We start from the raw sequence: 16,637 nt of genomic DNA, 5'->3' as shown, positions 1-16,637 counted from the left end.
CAAATTCTAGGAAATTCTAAAATGTATTTTTTAATTATTCAAGTTTTCAATTCGAGAAAAATGCCAGAATAAATTTTACTTGTGCTCTCCGAATTTTGCCCCCCATTGTGTGACTGTAGGTGTGCATTTATTTATAATTACATACCGTTCCTTTTTAACCGTATCAACATTTGGACATACTCTATCGCCCTTTCCTAACGATGACCCCGGCTCTTTTAAGGTCTACGGTTGGCGCACCACTTGTAAATGTGCTCTAAATTAATCTACATTTTGTGCTGTGGAGTAATTGTATTATTAAAAGTGTCTGAAAGTGGAGTCAAGCTATCTATGAATAAATATCAGCTGTGCCACTTAATATAGTGCCAGTAAATATAACTGGTCATTTCTGGATGTTGGGTGGCATCTGACATCCAACAGCACCTCCAGCAATAGCGAAGCCCAGTGCTTATATGGATTGTAGACAGAGTAGAGATCAAAATATGGTTAAATAGATTATATTTCTTATTTAATTAGTACCCAGACTAAGTCTGGAGACCTGGGCACCACTGTGGCACCTCCTGACAATACAAAGCCCAGTGCTGATGGGATGTAAACATCACTGGCATAATTTGCGCATAAGCTGTTAGGTTTAGGAGAAACACTGGCAGTGCCCATCCATCAAAACCATGCCAGTGTAAAGCTCCACGTGTTAACGAGCAGATCTGTTAGGAAGGTGTAGGTCAGGGAACTCACCGGAGAATCGTAGGAGAAGGCGCACTCGCTCTTATAAACCCTGTCTCCCGATCTCGGTACCCTTATGGTGGGCATGTACGGTACCAGCAGCTCGCCCAGATCCGTGGCCATCTTCGCATATTCCTGCTGCCAGCCACTAAAGCCAGTGAACACAGCGAGCGAGCAAAAGCAGGGGAGATGACGGGGTTATTTTTAACCTGCACAGAGCCCACATTCCCCCGCGGATCAGGGGGATGTGACGAACACAACAGCGGAGGTGGGTGGAGGAGCCGAGCCGCTGCTGTCTGGTTAAGGAACGGGCCAATATTCCCATTCTCCCCGCCCTCCAATTCGCCTTCCTACTGGCTGCTGCTGAAACAAACAAACTGTACCAGACGCTCGGTGTTGTTTACACACGTCCATTCACTCATTTCCCCTAATCGCTTCATCCTGGTCAGGGTCGCGGGAAGTCTCGCCATGCCGAAACTGTGGGCGCAAATTAGGATTACACCTTTAACGCCTCACAGCATGAAGGTCCTGGGTTCGATCCCCAGGTGAGGCGGTCCGGGTCCTGTCTGTGTGAAGTTTGCATGTTCTCCCCGTGTCTGTGTGGGTTTTTTCCGGGTGCTCCGGTTTCCTCCCACAGTCCAAAGACTCACAGGCAAGTGGGGCGGCACGGTGGCTAAGTGGGTAGCACTGTCGCCTCACAGAAAGAAGGTCCTGGGTTCTATCCCCAGGTGAGGCGGTCTGAGTCCTTTCTGTGTGGAGTTTGCATGTTCTCCTCGTGTCTGTGTGGGTTTCCTCCGGGAGCTCCGGTTTCCTCCCACAGTCCAAAGACTCACAGGCAAGTGGGACGGCACGTTGGCTAAGTGGGTAGCACTGTCGCCTCACAGCAAGAAGGTCCTGGGTTCTATCCCCAGGTGAGACGGTCCTGGTCTTTTCTGTGTGGAGTTTGCATGTTCTCCTCGTGTCTGTGTGGGTTTCCTCCGGGTGCTCCGGTTTCCTCCCACAGTACAAATACGCAATTGAGGTGAATTGGAGATACTAAATTGTCCATGACTGTGTTTGACTTGTGAACTGATACACAATCACACAGGTACTCACACTTAAGGACGGTAAGAAAAATCGGAAGACCAAGACACTGGGAGAACATATCAAACTCCTTACAGACAGTGTTTGTTTGTTTATTAGGATCTTAACGTCATGTTTTACACTCTTTGGTTATATTCATGACAGGAATGATAGTTACTCATTACACAAGATTCATCAGTTCACAAGGTATATATCAAACACAGTCATGGACAATTTTGTATCTGCAGTTCACCCTTACTTGCATGTCTTTGGACTGTGGAAGGAAACCCGGAGCTCCCGGAGGAAACCCACACAGACACAGGGAGAACATGCAAACTCCACACAGAAAGGGGGGTCAAACCCAGTGCTACCCTCTTAGCCACCGTGCCGCCCCCCTTACGACAGTGACCAAAGGCGATAAGCAAAACACAGGTTCCCGGGACCCATTTGCGGCACCCACTCTTCCAGCTCTGAAACCTATTTAATGTAAATAAGGATCGTCTAGGGAAGATTAAGTGCATTTATTTGTCATTAATACTGTACATATACACGTACATGTACAGTACTATAAAATTCAGCATATTTCAGCTTTTTTGGAAGCTGGGGTCAGAGCGCAGGGTCAGCCCCTGTATGGCACACCTAGAACCGAGAGTGTCTTGCTCAAGAGACCAACAGTGGCCGCATGGCAGAGCCGAGATTCAAACCCACAACTCTACCCACTAGGCCAGCGATCCCCAACCTTTTTTGCACCACGGACCGGTTTCATATAAGATATAATTTCACAGACCGGCAGGGGCGGGGGGATTTAAAGTAGAATAACTGTACTACACACAAATTAGCTTTTTTTGCTGACGCGACGCTGACGCTGCTCCCACCTAGGGGCGATTGGAGACAATGTTTTCATTGCTGACGTAACGATCTCTAATTATTTATTCTTTCTGTGCTACCCGGTAAGTAAAATTAAAATCCTTACTCCATCTTTACTTATTCATTTATTTTCACATTTTATTATTATTTAACACATTTGGGAAAGTGATGACCGTGAAACACTAGGGTCAAAGAAAGAATAAACCCCACACAGGGTGTTAATTCATGTCAGGGCAACCTGTTCACCCAACTACTCATTCACACACCAAATGACAACTGGGCCATTTGAATACGCTGTACAGGACAAGAACACCAGTTTACACTCTCACCCACTTACTTACCTATTTACTTATTCACACCTAGGGGCAATTTAAAGCTGCCAATCTACCTTCTGCAAGTGTTTGGTAGCTGGAAACTTAGAGACAATGACTGATACTAGGATCAAACTGATACTAGGTCCACAGAACCTATCTACTCTATTTTACCACCTCAAAGATGTAAGAAACATTCATTCATTCACTGTCTTATCCGCTTATCCAATTAGGGTCGGGGGGGGGGGGGGGGGGGGGGGGGGGGGGGGGGGATGGGGGGTTGGGTGCTGGAGCTTATCCCAGCTTTTCAATGGGCGCAAGGCACACAATAACACCCTGGATGGGATGCCAGTCCATCGCAGGGCAGACAAACATACATACACACACACCCATTCAATTATAGGGCAATTCAGTGACTCCAATTAATCTGACTGCATGTTTTTGGACTGTGGGAGGAAACCCATACAGACACGGGGAGAACATGCAAACTCCACACAGAAAGGACCCGGACCGCCCATTCTGGGGATCGAACCCAGGACCTTCTTGCTGTGAGGCGACAGTGCTACCCGCTAAGAAACTATGTAAGAAACAATAAGGGTTTATATCTACACAAGACTCAAAAAACTCATGTATGCACTTATCACAGACAGACTAGATTACTGTAATGGTCTCCTCACCGATCCTCCCAAAAAATCAATCAGACTGCTGTCAGGTTTCAGACTATAAGACATAAACACCAGACTTTAGTACTGGGATCCTTACACTGGCCACCAGTCAGCAGCAGTCAGAACCATAGTGTTACTACTAATTAAATATTAATACATATTTATAGTTACTGCAAAAAACATCTCAAATAATCAGATAATTAGAGTGGACTAGTAGTGCTGAGGATCACACAGTAAAGCAGTTTAGCTACTATGCTGCCCTCAGCTGGACTTAATTTAGATTTGCACAAATAAAAGCCATTTTAATATCTGACCACATTTCAGTTCATGAGTCTTTCAAATTTCCCCGAGTAATTACATTGCTTATATAATTTTATTCTTAACTGATGGACACAGAATGGCCAAACTGAGTTTCAGCCATATCCTCTGTATAAGATCAATCCTATTAAATTAATTATAAGCTTTTAACTTTGTGGCAACAGTTCAAAGAAGGTCTGTGAACACATGGTTTGAGAGTTTGGTCCAGTGACTCTGACCGTACCTTACTGAACATCTTTGGGATGAACTGGAACAATAATTGAGATTCAGACCTTCTTGTCCAGCGCACTCAGACTTAACACTGATCAGCCATAACATTAAAACCACCTCCTTGTTTCTACACTCACTGTCCATTTTATCAGCTCCACTTACCATTCATAAGCTCTTTGTAGTTCTACAATTACTAACTGTAGTCCATCTGTTTCTCTACATACCTTTTTAACCTGCTTTCACCCTGTTCTTCAATGGTCAGGACCCCCACAGAGCAGGTATTAATTATTTGGGTGGTGGATCATTCTCAGCACTGCAGTGACTGACATGGTGCTGGTGTGAGTGGATCAGACACAGCAGCGCTGCTGGAGTTTTTAAATACCGTGTCCACTCACTGTCCACTCTATTAGACACTCCTACCTAGTTGGTCCACCTTGCAGATGTAAAGTCAGAGACGATCGCTCATCTATTGCTGCTGTTTGAGTCGGTCATCTTCTAGACCTTCATCAGTGGTCACAGGACACCCACGGGGCACTGTCGGCTGGATATTTTTTTTGGTTGGTGGACTATTCTCAGTCCAGCAGTGAGTGAGGTGTTTAAAAACTCCAGCAGCACTGCTGTCTGATCCACTCATACCAGCACAACACACACTAACACACCACCACCATGTCAGTGTCACTGCAGTGCTGAGAATGATCCACCACCTAAATAATACCTGCTCTGTGGTGGTCCTGACCATTGAAGAACAGCATGAAAGGTGGGAAACAAAGTATGTAGAGAAACATATGGACTACAGTCAGTAATTGTAGAACAACAAAGTGCTTCTATATGGTAAGTGGAGCTGATAAAATGGACAGTAAGTGTAGAAACAAAGTGGTTTTAATGTTATGGCTGATCAGTGTATATTACCCTAATATTTGATGACACGTGTATTTATATTTATTATTGGTTATGTATTTATTAACGTTAGTCTGCTATAACCACCATGCAAACCTTAGAATTGGTGACACAGTGGGCACAATTTACAAATCCAAGAGTTAAATTTTGCTAAATTGTGGGTACAGTTTATAAACTGAGAGTACGAATTATTAGGCATATAATTCCTTTTATATAACTGTTTATAGACCACTTAGAAATGGGTGTGGCTAAAGCACCTGACCTTAATAATTAGGAGTGTCCACATAATTAAATACAAACATTAGTTATCATCATTTGCACTCTTTTAATTAAATTATTTAGACTGGTCTACTAGACTTTATTGGTGCCAGTAGCAACAGAACACACACTTGCAGAAATATTAATGTTCATTATACATTGTATAACGGCAGCATTTTGAACAAGTTCCAGGTGAGCGGTATCAGACAACCACCAAAGTTTAACTATCAGGTGTTGCTTTGGGGCTTTGGTCGATCAGATTCTTGTCGATCGACTCAATGTGGAACCAGGGTCCGTCTCCTTTGTTCCTCATTTGTTTTCGAACTTCAATTTGTTTATTTCTGGAAAGAAAGAAATTAGAAATGAATCAGAGATTAGGATTTACAGAACAAGAATCAACTATCATAAATCCAACAAATTATTCATTGTCTTGGATTTGCAATACCCATTTCTAAATGTGCTCGTATATTGCCAAAAGTATTCACTCACCCTCCAGATCATTGAATTCAGGTGTTCCGATCACTTCCATGGCCACAGGAGTATAAAACCGAGCACCTAGGCATGCAGACTGCTTCTACAAACATGTCTGAAAGAATGGGTCGCTCTCAGGAGCTCAGTGAATTCCAGCGTGGTACCGTGATAGGATGAGATTTTGGACAATTTCATACTCCCAGCTTTGTGGGAACAGTTTGGGGATGGCCCCTTCCTGTTCCAACATGACTGCGCACCGGTGCACAAAGCAAAGTCCATAAAGACGTGGATGAGCCAGTTTGGTGTGGAAGAACTTGACTGGCCTGCAACCTGATAGATAGAACACCTTTGGGATGAATCAGAGCGGAGACTGTGAGCCAGGCCTTCTCGTCCAACATCAGTGTCTGACCTCACCTCACAAATGCGCTTCTGGAGGAATGGTCAAAAATTCCCATAAACACACTCCTAAACCTTGTGGAAAGCCTTCCCAGAAGAGTTGAAGCTGTTATAGCTGCAAAGGGCGACCGACATCATATTAAACCCTATGGATTAAGAATGGGAGTCACTGAAGTTCGTATGCGTGTGAAGGCAGACGAGTGAATACTTTTGGCAATATAGTGTACGTCTAGTCGGCGCTTCACACTGAAGGTGGGTGAGGGTGTGTCTCAGATCCAACAGTCTGATGTTAATGTGTGTGTCGTATACAGTTGTGGTCAACGTTACATGCAACTTAAAATGCCAAAATCTTCAGAAATAACTGCACATGTACAAGAAATAAAGAAACATAACATATAACATGTAATGGATTTAAAGCACCCCTCCCTAACACTCAGTTGTTCGAGCTTTGGCAACATTGACACCCTCCAAACATTTTTGTAGCCACCTGTGAGCATCTCAAGCTTTAAAATGTTTGCAGGGTTCATTTCCCCAACAGCAGATTTCAAAACAGACCATGTTGTCCCTCCTATCCATTCTTGTGTGTTTTCTAGTGTGTTTTAGGTCTTTTTCCTGATGTAGGACTCATTTTGTTTGACCAAACCGAGTTTTCTTACATTTGGGATGCTCTAATAATCTTCTGATTTCATAGTTTGTGTAACATGTTCAAAAAATACTGTCACAGAGGCAGCAAAGCAGCCCCACAACATTATGGATCCTCCACCATCCTTGATGCCGTAAAAGCTACTTCTACTGTCTCGTCGAGGAATACAAAGGGCATAACGTCTACTTCAAATTGCAGAAGGTGACTTTCCAAGCAAATTTTAACAAGGACTTAAAAATAACTCAAATTGGAGATAAAAACAGTGCAACAATTAGTGGTCTGGGGATTCAGGTTTTAATCATTATACACAAAAAAATAAAATTATATAATTCATGTAGAGCTAGAAAATCCTAAACAATATCAGCTCACCTCATTTCAGCCTTCTCAGCTTCAATGGAGATAAGAGCCAACATTTTCTCATAATCCTTCACTGGGCTGTCATACATGTTTCTGGCAATCCACCTAGTAATGGGATGCTTAAATAAAAAAATCATTTTAAATGATTAAACCACACAAAATATACATTGTAATACAAAACAAACCAAATTAGCATTTAGAAATATTTTAAGAAAACGTTACTGGGCACTTGGTTGGCTCAGCAGTCTATTACGCTAGCCCACGTCTGTGCTAAAATGAAGCAAATGATGCAAGTAATACAAAATCAAAGACGTTATTTAACACCATTAAGAGGTATAACAGGTAAATTCAGAACAGGAGGACACAGAGGGTCACAGAAAACACTGCAGACGTTTTCATTTATAGTTCCTGACTTTAGGATGGTTTGGGGATGCTTTGGTGTGTCAGAAACTTTTTCTGCAGTGCCCCCCTTTAGTAGATGAGAATATTTACACATGTTCATGTCTTTTGCTTCCAAACTTTTTGTTTTTTTATGCCACTTTATACACTCGTTTGTGTTATGGCATGATTGGTGTTATTTCTTTTTTTTTTTCTATTCTATTTTTTTTTCTATTTTATTCTATTTGTCTATTCATATTTTTGTTTTTATTTTGTTTCTGCCAGAAAGTTTAGGATTGTTCTTGTGTTTTCTTGGTTGAGGGTTTCTTTAACAGTTCCAGGTATGTGTAGCTGTTGTCTCTCTCTGGTGCATTTGGGGCGTCCGATCAGAATTTGCTTTATTGTGAGCTGCGTTTGGCATCTTTCACATATTGGGGGATTGTCTCTTTTTATTAAGTATTGGTGAGTGATTTTTGTATGACCTGTTCTGCATCGTGTGTATAACTTGATCCACTTGTCTTCCTTGGTGTATTCTTGGCTTATTGCTTATATATTGCCCACTCAGTTTGCCTTTTTTACTTGATGTGTTTATTTACTGATGGCTTGATATCTGTTGCAGGGATTTTTGTCTTTGTTGTATTTTGCATTATTATCTTTCTGGCTAATTTATCCACCTTTTAATTTCCACTTATTCCAGTGTGTCCCGGAACCAAGCACAGTTTTATATTGTAATTCATTTCGGTTAGCCTGTGGATGGATCTTTGTATACTGTTAATAATTGGATGGTCTGCTTTGCATGATTCAATTGCTTTAAGGCACGACTTTGAGTCAGCACATATTATTATTTTTCTTTTATGGGTCTCTTCTGCAAATTTTAAAGCCATTATTATGCCGTGGGCTTCTGGCAACTTCTTACTAAACAAAACAAATTACTACAAGTGACCTGCATGATGCATCTTAAATTTATTCTATGTAACAGCATTCATTCCTTTTTATAGAATTTATACATACATTGCATAAGGACATAGCACAAGAAGGAGTTTACCTTATAGTACTCCCAATGCTCTGGTTCATATCCCTCAGGAGTTTCAGCCAACTCAGCCTCACCTAAAAACGACAACTATTTATTACACTAAATAAGCAGGTCCAATCAGCACAGTATGGGAATCTTGAACTTACCGATGAAAACATTAGTAAACGTCACAAAGGCTGCGACAGGGATCCCAGTGAGCAGGATGTAATATTTCTAATGCAGAAGAAAACATAATAAGCAACAAAAAATACACAAATCATCTGTCTGATGTGAAATATTTTAGTTCTTGTGCAGTAATGGTAAGTGACTAAGTGAGTTCTAGGGGTTTAAATCTCAAGATGGGCTCACAAATACAGAAGATTGTGTTAAATGAACATAGCCATTGGGGGGGTACATATCAGTGCACCTTTGGTTTTTGGTCCGTCCATCGGTCCTGGATGCTGTAAATTCGCTTTGAGACAATGTCTATTGTAAAAAGCACTATACAAATAAATTTGACTTGACTGTGCCAGTCCCAAGACTGGATAAATCATAGTGAGTTGGAGGTTAATAAATATTTTTTGTAATGCAGCGTTGGTGTTTTGTAGAGAACGATCAGGTCAGAAATACTGTAAAACGTGTGTTGATGTATTTTGATATAAACTATATTAAGCCCCTGTACCACCTTTTACACACCTCCCCTGCATTTTTCCCTCACACCGTATCTTGTGTTCTCATTGGCTGTTCGACGCAGCACTCATTGCAAGTCAGCCGACTCAGATCAGATATTCGACATGCTAGATATCTCAATTCGGTCGCCGCTCGCCGCTCGGATCGAGTTGTTGAGTAGTTCACACACAGCGATTGAGAGCCGAGTTTCGATCGCCAAGCAAACGCCGAGTTGCTCCCGAGCCGGCAAAACCAGCGCCGACCAGTCGGCGAGCGAAACTCAGGGCAAACATTGTGTAGTGTGAACTAGGCATTAGGGAGCAACCTCTAACGAGAGCAGCCTAAAGGAATCATTCATTCATCTGTCTGATGTGAAATACTGTAAAATCCAAACTTCTACATCAACCCATTTTATACTTACCAGTAAATTAAGAAACCTTCTGTCATAGAAGTCAGTAGGTTTGATGATAAACATTCTCTTGCCGTGACTTCCATAACGAACAGCAACTATAAAAACAGCAGATTACAATGAATTCCAAAGCAAAGGACACACAGTGAACAACATTAAACCCAGTACCTCATGCACCGTAATGCAGCAACTCTACCAGCTGTGCCACCACTCATATAAAACAGCTGTATTTACAGCAATACCTTAAATCTAAATCTGGTACTTAACTGAAGCTCCAATCCAGATTGGTCATTGGAAGAGTAGAAAATCTATAAGAGGCTATAGGGCAGGGACTGTAAAATACTAGACTAGAAATCCTAATATCACTGGTTCAGGTTGCCACTGTTGGGCCCTTCATAAAGGCCCTTAACCCTAAATTGTAAACAGTCTGTAAATCTAGCCTGCAATGTCATCCAGTTCATTTGTCCCACTTGACATGCAAGTTAGACAGAAAAGCTTGAAATAAAATAATTCAAATCCCAATTTCGTCTTTAGCAATTTCATGGGTTCCAGTCAGAAAACTTCAACTGAAAACGTGTTCAGGAGTTCAGATATAGAAATGAGGTTTAAATGTTTGAGTCCTGGTTGTTAGTAACGTAATAAGTCCTTATATCCGTAGAATTAAATGTATAGTGCAGAGAAATAATAATAATAATAATAATACATTTTATTTATATAGCGCTTTTCAAGATACTCAAAGACGCTTTACATAAGACAAATAATCAAAACAAATACGTACATACACCATACAAATCATAGTACAAAATCAAAATAGTACATCAACATCAAGAATAATTAAGATAAAAACAAAGAGAGCAGCATAAGACAGTTCATTAAAAATTAGCTAAATTATGAGAGAGAACAACAAATATAGAACAATTTCTTAAAATTAGACAGAAACAGGACAGATTTACATGCAATCAGGAAACTGAAAACTTTACAAGTTTTAGGATCTAGGACTTCACATTTCTGTCGTGATCTAAGTATAAAAACTATTAAAAAGAATAGCAAAAATAAAAGCATTTATTTTGTGTTGTTACAAGTTAAATGCCACTCTGAATAGATGAGTTTTGAGAAGTGACTTGAATTTGGACAGGTCAGGACAATCTCGTAGGTGTTTGGGGAGAGCATTCCATAAAGATGGAGCAGCTATGGAAAAGGCCCTGTCACCCCAGGTCCGGTGCTTGGTCCTAGAGGGTATGGACAGTAGGTTAGCCTCAGAAGAGCGAAGGCTACGGGAGGGAATGTGCTGATGGAGCAGGTCGGTGAGGTAGGATGGGGCCTGATTATGGAGAGCTTTGTGAGTGAATAGAAGAATTTTGAATTGAATGCGTTGAGCAACGGGAAGCCAATGAAGTTTTTGTAGAACAGGTGTAATATGATCACGGGAGCGAGTATGAGTAAGGAGGCGAGCAGCTGAATTCTGGATATACTGAAGTTTTTTTAGGATTTTGTTAGATGTACCATAAAGGATGCTATTGCAATAATCAATTCTGGATGTAATAAAAGCATGAATCAAGGTTTCGGCGGCAGAAAAGGAGAGTGATGGACGTAGACGTGCTATGTTTTTTAGATGAAAGAAAGCAGTTTTGGTGATGTGATTTACATGGCGGTCAAAAGAGAGGTTGCTATCAAAAATTACACCAAGATTTCGGATGTTAGAAGACGGAGACAAAGTGTCATTATCAATGGTAATTTGAAAATTTTTTGTGGTTTTTGCCAGGGTTGTAGGACCTACGATGATCATATCTGATTTTTCACAGTTTAATTTGAGGAAATTAGCTTTCATCCACAATTTCATTTCAGTGATGCAATTTGTCAGAGTGGAGTGAAGTTCAGTATTAATGGATTTGGAGGAGATGTAAAGCTGAATATCATCAGCATAGCAGTGGAAATGTAAACCATGCCGACGTATGATGTCACCAAGGGGGAGCATATAAAGAATAAACAAAAGGGGACCTAACACTGAGCCTTGGGGAACGCCTTGGGACAGTGGAGCAATGGCAGAACTACAATTGTTGATATTAACAAACTGTTGTCTGTTTACGAGATATGACCTTAACCACAAAAGGGCAGTACCAGTGATGTTGACAGAGGATTCAAGGCGGGACAGAAGAATGGAGTGATTAATGGTGTCAAAAGCTGCAGTAAGATCAAGGAGGACGAGAATATTAATTTGTCCAGAGTCTGAGGAAAGAAGAAGGTCATTTGTGACTTTGAGGAGGGCTGACTCAGTGCTGTGCTGGGGGCGGAAACCAGACTGAAATGATTCAAATAGATTATTGGAATTTAGGTGATCTTTGAGCTGTGAGGCAACAACACGTTCCAGTATTTTCGACAGAAATGGAAGATTGGAAATGGGCCGAAAGTTACTCATAATGTTAGAGTCAAGTCCAGGTTTTTTAAGTATGGGAGTAACAGCAGCCAATTTGAGTGATTGAGGGACTGAGCCAGAACTAAGAGAGGAATTGATTATCTCTGTGATAAGTGATGAGATAACTGGAAAACAACCCTTAACAAGTTTTGATGGAGCAGGATCCAAAACACAAGTGGAGCTTCGCATCCCTGTTAAGATCTCAGATAGGTCCAAATGAGACACAGGTGAGAACTGAGACAGAGGCTGGGTAATAAATTGAGATGAGATAGGCGGAGAAACAGAGATGACAGGGGAAACTGTCAGAAAATTGTGGATATTCTCAACTTTTGTTTGAAAAAATGAGAGGTAAGAGTTACACTTGTCAACTGTAAAGGAATTGGTAGTATTGTCAACTGGTTTGAGAAGTTTATTTATTGTGGAAAAGAGAGTCTTAGGATTTGTTGATCCAGCATGTATGAGTTCGGAATAGTAAGTGGATCGGGCTGCCGTAAGAGCGTCTTTGTAATGTTGAAGATAATCAGAATAAATCTGATAATGTACTGTTAGACCGGTTTTCTTATAAAGTCTTTCAAGCTGGCGTTTACGGGATTTCATTTGGTGAAGCTCAATTGTGTACCATGGTGCGGAATGACTAAATGAAACAAATTTGGTTCTCAAAGGAGCCAGCTCATCAAGACATGATATATATAAATAAAGCTAATTGTGCAGACAACTCGTAAATCAGTAGCACTGGGTTATTCTAGATTAACCTTTTATTAGAGAAACAGAATAAGCTTTCACGGGTCTGATTCTAATCGGGTTCTCAACAAATAAGTAGTGCACTACGTACGGCGTGTACGCCTTTACTGTTACGTCACATGTAGTGCACTTAAACAGCACAAGTAGAGCCATTTAGAACACAGCCAATCCAAAGCTGCCCTGCTAGCTTAGCTCAAACATAATAACGACAAGGTCACTGTTGATAATAAAGAGTCTGTTTGATTATATTACACATTTCTACAGCAGTATCGGTACTTTACCTTGTTCTGAACGCACTACCGCCCTGGAGAGCAGCTCTGCAGACTGATTGACTCGTTTAAATGGGTTTATCCGTGCAGCAAGACCAGCCGCAGCCCTCAGTACGCTTAGAGCCGCCATGGCTGTTTTGAGTCGTGTTCAGGGTTGCCAGGTCCCACAAAATTACTCAGCTCTAAGTCTACCTAAACCCGCCCTTCAGAAACTCACACCAGCCCAATTTTTAAGGTGCCACAGACGTTTGAAAACGAGTTTCATGTCAAACACATTCATGTATCTCCCATTCACCTCACTTGCATGTTTTTAGTCTGTGGGAGGAAACCAGAGCTCCAGGAGGAAACCCACACAGACACGGGGAGAACATGCAAAAAAGAAGAAGCATCAGTTTTAAAATCAGAAACAGAAAACTTGAATGTTGTTGATCACAGGGGGCAAAGCAGGAGCTTTGTTGCACGTCAGGCTCTAAGCTTAGGGCACTTTGAAGCCTACTTGGCTGTGGACAGTGTAACTAATGATCTAGCAGGTTCTAATTTTTTCCAAATTTTAAGGTGCCACAGACGTTTGGAAACAAGTTTTATGTCAAACGCAGTCATGGACAATTCTGTATCTCCAATTCACCTCACTTGCATGTTTTTGGTCTGTGGGAGGAAACCGGAGCTCCCAGAGGAAACCCATGCAGACACGGGGAGAACATGCAAAGTCCACAACACAGAAAGGACCCGAACCGATCCACCTGGGGATCAAACCCAGGACCTTCTTGCTGTGAGGCCACCGTGCCACTCAAAAACAGGCTATAAATGGCAAATTTGGTTATCTTACTTGTTTAGTTTTGGATTCTAAAAAATACCATTGTAAACAAGTCGCTTCACAAAAAATGTAAGTTTTAGTATTGTTTTATTGATAATATTATATAATATTATCCTTTATTAAATGTCAGATGCCAGACAGGAACATTAAATATTAACATAATTCACGCTAAAAGGACAGCATTCGACTTGTACTTACTCTCTTCTGTTCTCTCCTCTCTTGTACAGTATTCTTCTCCTCAGAGATTTGTTTGTTTGTTTGTTAGGATTTTAACGTCATGTTTTACACTTTGGTTACATTCATGACAAAAACGGTCGTTACTGCTTACACAAGATTCATCAGTTCTCAAGTTTATATCAAACACAGTAACGGACCATTTTGTATCTCTAATTAACCTCACTTGCACATCTTTGGACTGTGGGAGGAAACCGGAGCTTCCAGAGGAAACCCACCCTGACACGGGGAGAACATGCAAACTCCACACAGAAAGGACCTGGACCGGCCTGCCTGGGGATTGAACCCAGGACCTTCTTGCTGTGAGGCGACAGTGCTACCCACCATGCCACGCAAAAATATAAATGGCAAAAGAACTACGTGTACTATTAGTAAATCTGTTTCTTACTTGCTTAGTTTTGTATTCTAAATTATACCATTGTAAACAAGTCGCTTCACAAAAAGTGTAAGTTTTAGTATTATTTTATTATTATATTAATACTATTATATAACATTATCTTTTATTAAATTTCAGATGCCAGTCAGGAACATTTTATATTAACATAACACTAAAAGGACAGCATTCAACTTGTACTTACTCTCTTCTGTTTATTAGGATTTTAACGTCATGTTTTACACTTTGGTTACATTCATGACAGGAACGGTAGTTATTCATTACACAAGATTCATCAGTTCACAAGGTTATATAAAATACAGACACCATTTTGTATCTCCAGTTCACCTCACTTGCACGTCTTTGGACTGTGGAAGAAACTCCACACAGAAAGTACCCGGACCGCCCTGCCTGGGGATCGAACCCAGGACCTTCTTGCTATGAGGTGACAGTGTTACCCACCAAGCCACTGTGCCGCCTAACTTGAAGCAGTTATGCAAAAAAAGACCAGGCTAAAATTCGTCCACATGGATGGATTTTAATGTCACACTTTAAATGTCACACTTACAATCATTTACATTTACATTTTCAGCATTTAGCAGACGCTTTTATCCAAAGCGACTTACACACAATGAGCGGAACACAATGAGCAATTGAGGGTTAAGGGCCTTGCTCAGGGACCCAACAGTGGCAACTTGGTGGTGGCGGGGCTTGAACCGGCAACCTTCTGTTTACTAGTCCAGTACCTTAACCACTGAGCTATCACTGTCCCCCATGACAGAACAGGTACACTGTGTTTATTAAGTTAACCTCGAAAAACTAAATTAAACTAAAGATTCAGATCTGATTAATGATCATATTCATAATGTGATATGTATTAATAATTGAAGTAAAACAGTTCTAGTCTATATTAATAGTAAAAAGACACAGAAAATGGAAAAAAATTCTAATATGCTAAGGCGGCTCCTTCCAGTAAATCTTTTCTCCACACTCCAGCAGCAACATGGTCGACCTCTTGCAGATCTTTTCACACAGTGAGCAGTGATACGGCCTCTCTCCTGCATGAACTCACTGGTGTTTCTTTTTTAAGATTACTATTTACACTAACACTCACCACTCTGAGCAGTGACATCTATTCTATCCTGTGTAAATGCGCCGATGTATGTTGAATACAATTTATTCACTCCTTTCACACAATACAGTTTTTTTCCTGTGTGAATGCGCTGGTGTTGTGGTAGGGTACCCTGGGAAGTAAAACTCTTTCCACACTCTTACAGTAATAAGGTTTCTTTTTTGTGTGAATACGCTGGTGAACTTTAAGGGTAGTACTGTGCGTAAAACTCCTTCCACACTCTGAACATTGATATGGCTTCTCTCCTGTGTGAATACGCTGGTGTTTTACGAGATTACCATGACGAGTAAAGCTCTTCCCACACTCTGAGCAGTGATACGGTTTCTCTCCTGTGTGAATACGCAGGTGTACAGTTAGGTCACTACTTTGAGTAAAACTCTTTCCACACTCTGAGCAGTGATATGGCTTCTCTCCTGCGTGAATGCGCTGGTGTTGTTCGAGGTTACCCTGACGAGTAAAACTCTTCCCACACTCTGAGCAGTGATACGGTTTCTCACCTGTGTGAATGCGCTGGTGTACTTTAAAATCATTACTGTAAGTAAAACTCTTTCCACATTCTGAGCAGTGATACGGCTTCTCTCCGGTGTGAGTTCGAAGGTGTCTCTGAAGGGTGCTACTCTGAGCAAAACTCCTCCCACAGTCTGAGCAGCGATACGGCTTTTCTCCTGTGTGAATACGCTGGTGAACTTTAAGGTCACTATTGTAAGTAAAACTCTTTCCACATTCTGAGCACTGATACGGCTTCTCTCCTGTGTGAATGCGCTGGTGTTGTTTAAGATGACTCTGATTAGTAAAATTCTTTCCACATTCTAAGCAGTGATGAAATATCTTCATGTTTATGCTTTGATACGACTGTAGAAACTGAAAGACAAAGAAAAAAGTAAATACATTTGTGTTACTATTAGCATTATTACAGGAATACTATACTAAACGTAGGAATACGTTTAAGTCAGAAGCTGAATTCAAAGAACATCAGGATAAAATATTTATAAAATCTGCAGATATAAATAACTTTAGA

General features: G+C 41.0%; 3 protein-coding genes across 4 annotated transcripts in view; all 3 read right to left on the bottom strand.

Moving 5' to 3' along the window:
* The window catches only part of usp13 (ubiquitin specific peptidase 13), a 51,581-nt gene extending 50,717 nt beyond the window's left edge, over positions 1–864 (bottom strand). For both annotated transcript variants that reach the window (XM_062997265.1, XM_062997267.1), the window contains exon 1: positions 733–864. In XM_062997265.1, coding sequence (XP_062853335.1) covers positions 733–843 — 111 coding nt within the window. In that variant the 5' untranslated portion in view covers positions 844–864. The remainder of the gene's footprint in view (positions 1–732) is intronic.
* The window catches only part of LOC134316703 (zinc finger protein ZFP2-like), a 445,247-nt gene that overhangs the window by 425,183 nt on the left and 3,427 nt on the right, over positions 1–16,637 (bottom strand). The window contains exon 3 of the mRNA XM_062997131.1: positions 15,817–16,480. Within this exon, the coding sequence (XP_062853201.1) occupies positions 15,817–16,453 (637 nt within the window). The 5' untranslated portion in view covers positions 16,454–16,480. The remainder of the gene's footprint in view (positions 1–15,816; positions 16,481–16,637) is intronic.
* On the bottom strand, positions 5,356–13,205 carry ndufb5 (NADH:ubiquinone oxidoreductase subunit B5). Its single transcript, XM_062997273.1, has 6 exons — positions 13,079–13,205; positions 9,656–9,741; positions 8,733–8,799; positions 8,599–8,660; positions 7,188–7,294; positions 5,356–5,649 (listed from the first exon to the last, which is right to left on the bottom strand). The coding sequence occupies exons 1-6, from the start codon at positions 13,194–13,196 to the stop codon at positions 5,529–5,531; spliced, it is 561 nt and encodes a 186-aa protein (XP_062853343.1). The 5' UTR covers positions 13,197–13,205; the 3' UTR covers positions 5,356–5,528.

This window comes from Trichomycterus rosablanca, chromosome 6, assembly GCF_030014385.1.
Source record: "Trichomycterus rosablanca isolate fTriRos1 chromosome 6, fTriRos1.hap1, whole genome shotgun sequence".
Taxonomy (NCBI): domain Eukaryota; kingdom Metazoa; phylum Chordata; class Actinopteri; order Siluriformes; family Trichomycteridae; genus Trichomycterus; species Trichomycterus rosablanca.
The sequence above is the reverse complement of the archived record's forward strand: the minus strand, read 5'-3'. Positions and strand labels throughout refer to the sequence as shown.